General features: G+C 35.1%; 1 protein-coding gene across 1 annotated transcript; it reads left to right on the top strand.

The window, feature by feature from the left end:
- Positions 1-3,982: 3,982 nt before the first annotated feature.
- On the top strand, positions 3,983-5,765 carry LOC117104549 (uncharacterized protein K02A2.6-like). Its single transcript, XM_033245406.1, has 2 exons — positions 3,983-4,381; positions 4,420-5,765. Exons 1-2 carry the CDS (start codon positions 3,983-3,985, stop codon positions 4,975-4,977), a joined length of 957 nt encoding a protein of 318 aa, XP_033101297.1. The 3' UTR covers positions 4,978-5,765.
- Positions 5,766-12,619: the final 6,854 nt, after the last annotated feature.

Below are 12,619 nucleotides of genomic sequence, written 5' to 3'. Positions count from 1 at the left end.
GTACACGACGAGTTGCAGAACATGCGCCGTAAACAAGTTAAGATGAAAGAGAATTATGACAGTAAAGCAAGAGATTTAAAACCGTTAGATGAAGGAGATGTTGTTAGAATGAAACCGTTAGTGAGAGGAAACAAGCATTGGGGAAAGGCGATGGTAGCGAAGCAATTAGATGAAAGATCCTACCTCGTAGAAACACAACAAGGGACATACAGACGAAATCGCGTACATTTACGAAAAACACAAGAAGACGCACCCAATCACAATACTGGCAAAACTCCAACCCATAGCGAACCACAGAACGAAAACCTTGATTCACAAACAAATAAACAGGCACATAAACAAGTCATAAATCAGCAAAATAAACCAAATCAAGGAAACACAGTTGAAGCCGACACTCCTAAACGCACAAGATCAGGACGAATAATAAGGACACCAATGTATCTGAAGGACTATGTACCTAAATAAATCATAACATAATAGTCATGTAATCCTAAATGTTCATACCATTACTCATGTTACAATTCAGACAAGTTTGTCACAGGTCCTGAATAATGTTGACAACAATATGGTTGATCCATTTGTTAGAGTTAGTAGTATTAGTAGAGTTTGTTAGAATAGTTATTATTAGTGGTCTACGGAGATACTTAATGCATTAATGTTCAATAGAAAATATAATTTCACGACAGTAATAATCTGACTTAAAGAACGGGGGATGTAGTGAGCCCTCTATATTATCATTGTACGACAGTATGTAGATATGCTGAGACACTCATTAAACAGGTATCGTAGAGACTAGACGTACGTGAGTCCAGTGTCTGTGTTGAGTCAACGTATACGAAATTACAACATTATAGACCTCCAAATAGTAAAGTAGATTTTTTTGATAACTTCCATACTTGTATTGATAGTGTTTTTGAACATATTAGTCAGTACCGTGATGTTATACTGACCGGTGACTTTAATATTGCCTTGCCTTCTTCTGATAAATTTGATAATACTCTGTACAATAAGCTAAATTCTGAGCTAGATTGTCTGGATGTTACCCAGTTGGTAAACTTCAAAACTAGATACAATGACACTGATAAATTATACGGAAAAGGTAATATTATTGATCACGTATATACTAATAGACCTGATTTGATTAACGAATGTCTTCCACACTCTGCATTACCAGGTTGTGATCATATTGGTATTTCCTTTTCTCTTAAGACATACTTGCCTCATCCTCCCACTCCTCCTCCCGGTTACTTTCTGCAGTACTCTCAGGTTAACATTGATTATTTTATATCCATATTCGCTAACATCTCTTGGGAGCCATGTTTTTTGCATGAAGACATTAATGAAATCTGGTCTGCAATTAAAGCTAAAAACCTTCTTAAACCCCATGCACAGACTAAATGGAATGACTTCAAGTCTGTTAGAAATCACCTATGTTACTTAATTAAGTCTTTGTATCGTGACTACATCACCAAAATTATAAACAAATGTAACCCCAAAAACAACAAGGCCTTCTGGTCTTATGTAAGGAGTTGTAGAGCAAAGCCGACAACCACATGTTTGAAAATTAATGAATCTTATACTGACGATCCTAGTAAAATTGCACAATCCTTTAATGAACACTTCTCTTCAAATTTTAGTAGCCAGTCCTACAAGGACATTCCTTCCCCTACTGACATTAGGCCTTCTGAACTGGATGAAGTTCCTCCAATTCAAACCTCACCGCAGATGGTTCTCCAATTGATTAACAAATTGAAGTTCGGGAAGTCCCCCGGATCTGATAATATTACAACTTCTATGCTATATATGTATGTGAGACATTATCTAAAATGTTTAATATCTCACTTGATAAAGGTATGTTACCAGACGATTGGAAACATGCCAATATAGTTCCAGTGTATAAAAAGGGAGAGCGAGCTTGTGTTCGGAATTACAGACCAATATCTCTCTGCTCTGTTGTAGGCAAAATGCTCGAAAGAGTAGTAGTTGACAACATTACATCATTTATGTTAGACAATGGGCTTGTCTCCAGTTTTCAACATGGATTCATTAAGAGCCATTCTTGTTCTACTCTCTTGTCGTCAGTGATTCACCATTGGTCTGCAATTCTTGACTCAAGATCCCCTCCCCATATTGACGTAGTGTTTCTAGATTGGAGCTCTGCATTTGACCGGGTTGATCATTCCGCTCTTCTGGCTAAACTTTATAATTATGGATTTTTGGCTCGCTCTGGAGGTGGCTTCATTCTTTTCTTATTGGGCGCTCTCAAACTGTTCTTTTTCGGGGTCAATCTTCTCCTGTTGCCCCTGTGACCTCTGGGGTCCCCCAGGGGTCAGTCCTTGGGCCTATTCTTTTTAATTTATTTATCTGTGACCTTCCTGATACTATCCAATCTTCTATCCCTCTTTACGCTGATGACACTCTTCTTTATCGTGATATTTTCTCTTCTAATGATGAAGCCATCCTCCAGAGTGATCTCGACCATGTTTGTAGGTGGAGCGAGGGGTGTGGAATGTCCCTCAACCCGAACAAATGTAGAGTAATGCGAATCACTCGATCAACTAGTCGAGCACAATCTCCAAAAAGTTATCACATCAATGAGGCTTGCCTTCAGCTCACTTCTACTCACAAGTACCTTGGTGTTAACATTGCATTTAATTTATCATGGAGTGCTCACGTTAATGATGTCACTTCCAAGGGTCTGAAACTTCTTGGCTTTATTAAGCGAACTTTGAAATACAATCACTCCGAAGCCTTTATCAAATTATATAACTCCCTCGTGAGACCAATTTTAGAGTATGGAGTACTGAGTTGGTATCCATTTCAAGCTGGACATTTGAAATCTATTGAAAAGGTTCAGAGAAAAGCAACTCGTATGAGCATCCCAAATGAACTCAGATCTGTGTTAAGCTATGAGGAGAGATTAGTTAAATTTAACTTGATCTCTATGAAGGCTAGATACGATTTCATTCTTGTAGCTTTTGTTTGTAAATGCCTTTATCATGTGTATGATTTAAACTCTTTGGAATTTGTTAAGATCAACACAAGACACTCTGATGATTTGCGTTTTAGGCATGCCTTTGCCCGAACCAATGCATTTAAATTCTCTGCTTTCAATTATTTTCCCATTGTATGGGAAACTCTTCCACTTGAAGTACGTGATGCTGCTCTCTTTAACATTAACTTACTTCTCAGAAAGCTAAAAGAACATTTTTACAACTGAGAGAATTTCAGATATGCCTATGCCCAAGTCAAGCTAAAAGTGAACTCTAATTACTTAATTTTCTCTTTTTAGTGTTTGTTGGTCTGTGAAGTGGGGGCAGGGTTTGGGGGTGGGTGTTTTCCTATTTCTGATCAAATTTTTTGTGTACTTTTTTATTTGTTTGTGTGATTGTTTAATATTTATAATAATTATTATGCTGGTAATTGTAATTAAAATTATTGTAGTTATTATTATTGTTGTTATAATAATAATAATAATAATAATAATAATAATAATAATAATAATAATAATAGTAATAGTAATAATAATAGTAATAGTAATAATAAAAATAACAATAATAATATAAGTAATGAACATATTTTAATTGTTAATTATTTTTGTATTTTCACACATATTTATATATATATATATATTTTTATAATGTATTTATACTGCTAGTCCATGTTTCCCCCCATTGCTTGGAGAGCCACTCCAACAGTAATTAATTTTACTTTTTGGTAATCCTGCCGGCTCTTGGGGAAACATGGATTACCTTTTCAAATTTTCTGAAAATTTTACTGTATTGTTATGATTGATAAAAAAAAAAGGCGAAATAAATGAAATGAAATGAATGAAACACTGATGGAGATGATCAAGAACTGTTGGCCAGAGACCAAAGCAGAAGTTCCGATCAATATTCGAGAACACTTTAATTATTGAGAAGAAATAACAGCTCAAGATGGTGTCTTATTCAAAGGACAGAAAATCATGGTACCTACCGATATGAGAAAAAATTTGTTGCAAAAGACTCATTCAAGCCATCTGGGTGCTGAAGCATCAATTCGAAGAGCTAAAGACAGTTTATTCTGGCCAGGAATGTCAGCAGACATCAGAGAAATAGTAGACAAGTGCCAGATCTGCTGCCACACTTACCAAGACAAGCAGAAGAAAGAGCCAATGATGTCATACCCTATTCCTACCAGACCATGGGAAATAATCTCTCAAGACATACTTACGTATAAGAGCAAAGATTACCTTGTAACAGTAGATCATTACAGTGATGTGTGGTTTCTGGATGAATTACAAGATCTAACATCTAAAACAATCATTGAATGCAGCAAAACGCATTTCGCTCTACAAGGAATACCATCAACACTGATCACAGACAATGGGAGACAGTGGGTTAGCCGAGAATTTGCTGAGACAATGGGAGACAGTGGGTTAGCCGAGAATTTGCTGAATTCACAAAGACATGGGAGTTCAACCATGTGACCAGCTCTCCCTATCACAGTCAGAGTAATGGGAAAGCAGAGGCAGCAGTTAAGATTGCCAAGAAACTGATCAAGAAAACTTTGAAAGAAGGATCCGATCTACACCTTGCAATTCTCGACTGGAGAAACACACCAAACGATGCAGGACACAGCCCAGCACAACGACTGTTGTCTAGAAGAACAAATACACTTTTGCCAGTAACAGAAATCCTTCTACAACCACAAGTAGTTACTGGAGTCTCAGAACACATTAAGAAAAGAAAACAGATGTCAAAATTACAATATGACAAAAGTGCAACAAAGCTACCAGAACTTGTCATTGGGGACACTGTCAGACTCCGGCCTGAGAACAACAACCAAGAGTGGCAGAAGGCAACCTGCACGAAAAAAGTAGGACCTCGTTCTTACTTAGTAGAAACTACAAATGGCAAAGTTTATCATCGCAACAGAAAGTTTCTACGCACAACACCAGCAAGAGACATTGCTAAAACAATGCCAACAGTTTGACCAGACAAATCAGATATCACATCCACAACGGACATCCCAGTACCAGCAACACCAAATGGAGCAAGTGACAAGAGCACAGTAAACCAACAGCAACCATTAGCTGCAAAACAAACAGAAGTTTTAACACCAATCATACCAACTCGGCCCAGAAGAACCATAACTATGCCAAATCGATTCAAGGACTTTGTAGTTTTTCCTATGTTCGTGTTAATGTTTAAAAAAAAAAAAAAAATAAATAAATAAATAGCATCATCATCATCATAAAGAGGATGGCTCATAGAATTTATATGAAAGTACAAATCGGCACATAAGAAAATAATGCAAACAGGCATATAGAGAAGTTCTATTTATAATACTGTGATCACATAAACATGCAAGAAATTATGCTATAGTTCAAAATAAATTTAAAAATAAATAAATAAATAAATAAAAAAACAAAAAATTAAAAAATTAAAAGAAAATAAAGAAAGGGAGATGTTGTATGACGTACATAACTTATTCCCTGTTGTCACATCCAGCCGCCGTGTGGCGCTGTTTAGCGTTGAGTTGCGAATGAATCGGTTGTCAGGCAGACGGCCATTGAGTTCTTACAATCTGGTTTTAGTGTCTTTCATTATACTTGATATTGTAACAAACAACAGACAGGTTAGACTTGAGCTCATAGGCTTGAGCTGGGAGAAGAGTTTGAGAGGGGTTTCCCAATCCCAAATGAGAATTTTTTAAAGAATATCAACCTCTAGATGGCTTAAAATGGCACTCTCAGACGGTGACAGACATGTGTTGGCTTTGTGTGGCCCTATTTTTTTATATTTTATGGTCTGACTGCCCGACAAGCTCTGTCCGGCGGGGGAGCTTGACCTGTCCGGTGCCTTTGTCCCTGCCACCCCGCTGGCCCCGCCACTGGCCTCAAAGCTTATCTCATTTTTGTCAGTTACGCACCACTGACTTGGGTGTTGTCATCACTTCAAGATGTGTATCTATTCGTGGAAAAGGCGTATTCTATTTCTATTTTTAGGCCCTTTTTATAAAACAAAACATGTAAGAAAATCATCTCGATTCACTTTATCTTCCTGAAATCGTTCAAAGACCCTGGTCAGCCCTCGATTTTTGAGGAACTCTTGCAGTTTCTCCATTGACAACATATGATGTCGATCTTAAGAGAAAAATTATGCATGATAGATGATGTCAATGTTAAGATAAAAACTGCAAGAAGGCAAGCCCTCAGTAAAGAATTACATGTTTGCATTATGACTCTTATGAATTCATTAGGGCATAGGCCTTTTTCACGAATTGGTAGACATCTTGAAGTGATGACAAACATTGCGAATCAGCAGTGAGAAATGAGATAAGCTTTTGGGCTGATTTTCTGACATATGTTATTTAAAAAATCATAGCTCCATGACGGGGCATCGTATCCAAAAAAATGTTTCCAGCAAAATGTTCTTAAAAGACTAGTCTACAACACTATATGATTGAAAAAAATTGAAAAATGTTTTTGACCCCTGAGATCAAGATGGAAAAACAAAAGCCTAAAAGTAGTGTATTAAAATAGCATACATGCAAAGTTTGAGTTTGGCTGTGGATGGAGATTTGCACAGGAACGAAACAATTTAGGCGTGGGTCGAGGGCCCGCCTAGGGCCCCGGAAATTTTTAGGCCTAGATGTTCTCTGGTGCACTCTGAGCAGATCTCTAGTGCTCAAATTAAATCTTAAAAATGGGGTAATATATACTAACATTTTTTGAAAAATAAAATTCTATAGCTTTATTTCAGTGTTAAAACTCTTAACTTTATTTATTTTTTTCAACAAAATTTCTCAAATACACGTTTTACATTTGACAAACAATTCTTTTGGTAAAACAAGTTAAACAGAAAAGGAGATCTGTGTAAAAGAGAGGCTGAAGCATCATTTGCTCTCTTTTGATGAATGTAACTGGTTGTATACCCAAGTTGCACCCTTAGCTTTCTTTAAAATAGAAATGACGTAATGTGTACAGCGCCACCAGTGTTAATTTTACACGAATACATTGTTTACTATCGGAACGGCATGTATTTTCGCGAAGCGATAGAACTTTCGTAGATTTTATATGCCTTATAAAACTACAGAATTGTCACGTTTTGGATATTTTTGTATTAAATTGTGGGTTTTTATAAAAAATCTTGAGATTATTAGAAAAGCTGGAGATTTTAGGCTAGTGGCGGGAGAGCTGGAGGTTAGGGCGAAAAGCGGGAGTCTCCCGCCAAATGCGGGAGACTTGGTAGGTATGAAATAGGTATGCATGACAGTGCACTACTACTAGTAATACTCTGGACTAGCATTGTTTTATTAACATATGAGAGTTTCCTGTGTTAAAAGTATGATTTACTATACTATACTTCTTTATAAAACATAGCTTGTACTTTATAAGAGAAATCTCTATATCAGTACTGGTAAACCAATGTGAGGACAATCGCCTATATTTTCTTATTAATCTCAGGACAAAAAAAAATAAGTCAAATCTTGTGTCCTCACTTAGTCTAGGCCTACAATCCCCTTTACTGAGTCTACCCTCCCTCCTAGGCCTACACCTCAAATGTCCTTATTTAGCTAGGTTTTCCGATATTCCATACCATTTGTCTTACTATTCTAAATGAAAAGCCCCCTCTATAATTTTGTACTCGCTTAACTATCTTTTCAAATACAAAATGTCCTGGGTTTAGTAGTTTTATCAATAATCATACTACAATCGTATCACCACCAGAGCTAGGCTTAGCTACCCCCGTGCGCCTAAGCCTAGCACATGCCTGCCTGTCTCTCAGGCAGTTTCGCTGCCTTCTTCCTGTCAAGCAAATCAGATAACATGATACCTCATGGTTAGAGATCAATTGACTATATATTTGGTATTTATTGGACTTCACGGTTACGAAATGCAGGAGATTGGAAAAAAGGTAAGTTTTATTTCTTGTTTATCCATGGATGGGGCTAATTCTAGTATTTTAGGCTAGGATAGAAAAACGATTATTATTTTTACATGTCAATCATGCTAGGCTAGGCTTAGTCCTATAGGATAGGGGCCTAGTCCCTGCCTGTTCCTAGGCCTCCCTGACCCGGTGGTAGAATGGTAGGCCCATAGATAGTAGGACTACCACCATCATCATCATGTGCCTTTCATACTGCTTTTTCGTGTAATTTCTTTTATTTTTATGTAATTTAATATAATTAAGGGTAAAACGTTAATACATAGGCCTAGGTCCTAATCAATGGCAATAACATTATCATTATTGAAAAGGCCTGTCCGACAAGGGGGAAATTGGACAGAACGACAAGGGGGAAATTGGACAGAACGGCAAAAAGTCAAAACGGCAATAAGTCAAAACGGCAAGACCAAAATGGCAATAGGCATATTAAGTCAAAACGGCAATAAACCAAAATGGCAAGTAAAACTTAATTCCTAAAACCAATTATAAACATGAAAGTGTAGGCTACAACGATAAATACAGTGATTATGAGGCTAAATTGTCAGAAGTCAAAAACACTAAAGAACAACAACATTAATAATAATAATAATAATCATAATAATAATAATAAAAAAATAATAGGCCTAAAAATAATAATAATAATAGGTCAAAATACATATTCAATAGTAAAAAGATTGGGGATCACAATATAAAAGCAGTAAACATTTAAATAATTAAAACTTTGAAATACAGACAAAATGAGGCTAAACAATTATTTCAAAAGTAAAAAAGCGTGAAAGCAAAATAAAACACTAGAAAGAATAATAATAATAATAATAATAATAATAATAATAATAATAATAATAATAATAATAATATGCAATACAATTCAATAGTAAAAAAACTGTTATAAAAGCAGTGAACATTTAAATAATTAAAACCTTAAAATACAGATAAAACGAGGCTAAACAATACTATGCCATCATGAAAGTAAAAAACGGGAAAAAAAATAATAATAATAAACAACACTTTAATATAATATAGGCCTAGTCATGGATGTGTAAAAAAAAAACAAACAAAAAACAAAACACGACTCAGAAAATTATAAACTGCTGCCCACGGCTGGTGGCGCTTCATTCAATTGGCATTGATTTTTGCTCCTTTGCCGTTTTGGTCTATGCCTATTGCCGTTTGGTCTATTGCCGTTTTGGTACTTATTTTTGCCCTTTTGGTTTATTGCCGTTTTGGTCATTGCCGTTTTGGTTATTGCCATTTTGGTTTTTTGCCGTTTTGACCTGCTCCCAAAATTCCACTTGCCCCCACATTTGCTGCCCCTGCCGAGTTGGTAAAGCCTAAAGGGCAGAGTTGGCAAGGGCCGAGTTGGTGTACTGTATGTGCTGAATTGTACCCAAATATAATCTTGTTTTTAAGATGAAGTCTTACAGTTTGGCCTAGAACGCAGGCCTAAAAAAAGTTTTATAGGGAAGGTAGGTTGGAATTTTAGTAAAGTAGTATTGCAAACTTGAAATAAAAATGTCTAGGATCAGCAATTTTTTAGCATCAGTCGGATTACGCCAACATAACTTTTTTTAATAGGCCTTAGTAAATTTGCATTTTCTTTTAATTATTTTGTTTTCATTATTAGATATGTAATCTACTGTTAGGTAATTAATAATAGCTCTAATGAATAACAATAATAATAATAATAATAATATTAATAATTATAATAATAATAATAATAATAATAATAATAATAATAAAAATTTGAATTTATCCAGGAGATATCTATTGGGCTCGATTGCCAGGCATACCATTGTCCATGACGTGGCCTGTGCAAGTATTGGAATGGCCACCATTGCCGTCATCGGTACAAGTTTTCTGTCATGCAGGTGATGCAGAGTAAGTGTTGTTTCTTTTATTTTTTAAAATGTGCCTTTTTTTACATTTTGTTAAAGACTGATAAGTCCATGAAGCGACTACTTTCAGATTTACAATTACTAGGGCCCTGTTTATAATTATTCCACAATGTCTTATCTAAACCATCCATGGTGTCTGTTTAATAAAGGCAACTGAAAGGTACTTTATAGACAATCCTGCCATGGTCAATCATATGTTTACAGAACTATGATAAATAATAAACAAAATAAATATGGTAACCCTATGTACCCGGGTGCGGAGAAGTAAATAAGTTCTAGGTTTTCTAGGATTTAAGTTAATAATTCTAGCAGATATCTTGTAAATAGGAAAGTTGTTTTATTTGTAGATTAGGATGACTTTTTCCAAATACTTTATTTGAATAGACCAAGCTTGAGAGTCCTACCAGGTATCCATTTGCATTGCTGGATAGAGAGTAATGTGAATGGATATTTTTTAATTTTGCAGGTTTTCTGTCAAGTTGATACATTTACTTCCATTTAGAAACCAACTTGTAAAGTGGAAGGAGAAAGGCATAAGTAAATTGAAATCATTTAGAAATCAGAAATAAGTCAGCTTTCATTATTTAGAAACGTTTGCTGTTTATACTGTTAATTTCAATCACAACAAAGGAATATTTTCTTAGTATTGTAAGAAAATTGCCCGAATTGGTAGTACTAGACAATGTAAACTAATTAAAGCTTGCCCAAATTATATAATTGTGTTCTGTTCCAATTTTGCATCCATTCATATTTAATTTTTTTCCCCTGTAACATTAACATTTTTGTTTTGCTTTATATTGATTTTAAATTTTTTGTTACATGTTCCAATTGCATGCTACATAGGGGTTTTTTTTTACAACTTCATGGAATATTGTGCAAAGATATACCTTTAACACAATCTGGTTTTTTCCCCCAGAAACTCTGAAACAGAAACCTATGATGCTGAAGTGCTTCATTACTGATATTAAATGGGGATAGAACTGAGTAAGTATACCTATTTATTAACATTAAACTAGCAGTAAAATGCTGTGAGTATGCAATTCATGTAAATACTAATAGATACTTCAGTACATAAAAGGGTGTACTGATTTTTAGTTTTAGTATTAAAGGTTGGTAGAAATGTATGATTTGGATTTGAATGGATTTCAAAAAATTGTTTACAGTGCTACAGTACAAAACAACATAATAATAGACATGTTAGTAGTCGATCTTGTTTTATTGTTAACCACAATATGCTTCACAGTATTTAAATATGTAAAAGAAAAGTATATATAAAAAAATAATATTTAAAACTGTTTCAAAAAAGTGGCTAAATGAAGAACCTGCCTCACAGAAATTAAATCTGTTAAAAAAATTAGTTTACGCATATCATGCTCCACAGTATTAAACTCTTTAAATGAAATAATTTATCTACAATATGCTTTTCATTTTTTAAATAAATGCTTTATCCGCAATATGCTTTTAAGTATTAAATTTAAGTAAATGCTTTTAAATATTTAAACACTACAGTATTTAAACTGGTTTCGAAATAGTATCTTCATCAGGTATATGACCTAATCTCAGATCATTTCGTCATCGGCTGATGTCATCCGATAACGTGCACCCTCTGTTGGTATTTGAGGCCTTTTCCGCGGGGTCCTCTGTTCCCTTGGTTGGAGTAGAAGGTCATCGTAAATATGTGATAGATTGTAGGCTCCTTATCGCCATTTATCTAAACGAAAACATACAAAACCTTTAAGCTCTAAACTGACAATGACCTGGATTGTGTGCAACCACCAAAAACCTGCAAACAAAAGTACATGTGTAAATTAACATAAGATTGAAGTGCAATATTTGTTACCAAATTCACACATAAAAGCTGTTTTACTAAGTATAATCATGGAAAAAAATATTTATCGTCACAAAATTACAATATGGTGTCTGTGATGAGCCTGTTGCCACATACAGACATCAAAATAATCTGGCAACATCTAATTAATATAAAATAGAAAAATAACGCTGTTCGTTTAGACACCTGGCCCTAACTTAACATAAGCCTAGATCTACCCTAGGTAGAGAAGCTAATGGAATACCTACAGTAATATTAGGTTAGACCAGGGTAGGCCTAGTCTCAAATTGAAAGACTGGCGACATTCCGCCTAGGCCTACATAAATTATAAACAAACACAACCATAGCTGCACTAAAAATTTCACAAACAGGACACAATCACACTGATCTAAACATCACTAAAATTATCATGAAATTAACACTTTTAAGATTTGATATAATAAATGTTTGAAAATGGAATTCTTACTGATTTAATTCTAACTCTAATTGAGCACATCCGACACCGTCAAGCTAAACCGACAATGACCTTAATTGAAAGCCATGCCGGCGGGTCCATGTGGATCTCGAAAAGCACTTGAATTTCATCGCGCTTTCAGGCTGAAAACCGAAAACGATCCGACGCTCTCCGGAAAATTCATCTCGAGTCCTGGAAAAAATTTAGATCTATACTGGCGTACGTCGAAATTAGTGTCGCTGCTCGTCTAGTGACTCGCAGCAATAAATTCATATCCTTCCAATGGGATATTTTTGGTAGTATATTTTCATTTTTGTGATGGAAACTAAAACATGGAACTCAATCAACATTTCATGCATTGACAGCATACTTACCAATAACAAATGTCAGCTTAATGACACCTGGCCAGTCACTATTATTGTATATTTATTTACTAGTATGCCATTTGCATGATAACAAGTCTGTTTATTTACTGTACTTGTATTTTCATTAGCAATCCAGGGATATA

The sequence above is a fragment of the Anneissia japonica genome, unplaced genomic scaffold (genome assembly GCF_011630105.1).
Source record: "Anneissia japonica isolate Jap-2015-1 unplaced genomic scaffold, ASM1163010v1 scaffold287910_len238722_cov194, whole genome shotgun sequence".
In the NCBI taxonomy this organism is placed as follows: domain Eukaryota; kingdom Metazoa; phylum Echinodermata; class Crinoidea; order Comatulida; family Comatulidae; genus Anneissia; species Anneissia japonica.
The sequence above is the reverse complement of the archived record's forward strand: the minus strand, read 5'-3'. Positions and strand labels throughout refer to the sequence as shown.

Bases quoted from the DNA above. Each gene is read 5' to 3' on its own strand.
- LOC117104549 (XM_033245406.1), top strand. From the start codon at position 3,983: ATGAGAAAAAATTTGTTGCAAAAGACTCATTCAAGCCATCTGGGTGCT. The intron at 4,382-4,419 runs GTTAGCCGAGAA...GGGAGACAGTGG, and splicing joins CAGACAATGGGAGACAGTGG to GTTAGCCGAGAATTTGCTGA.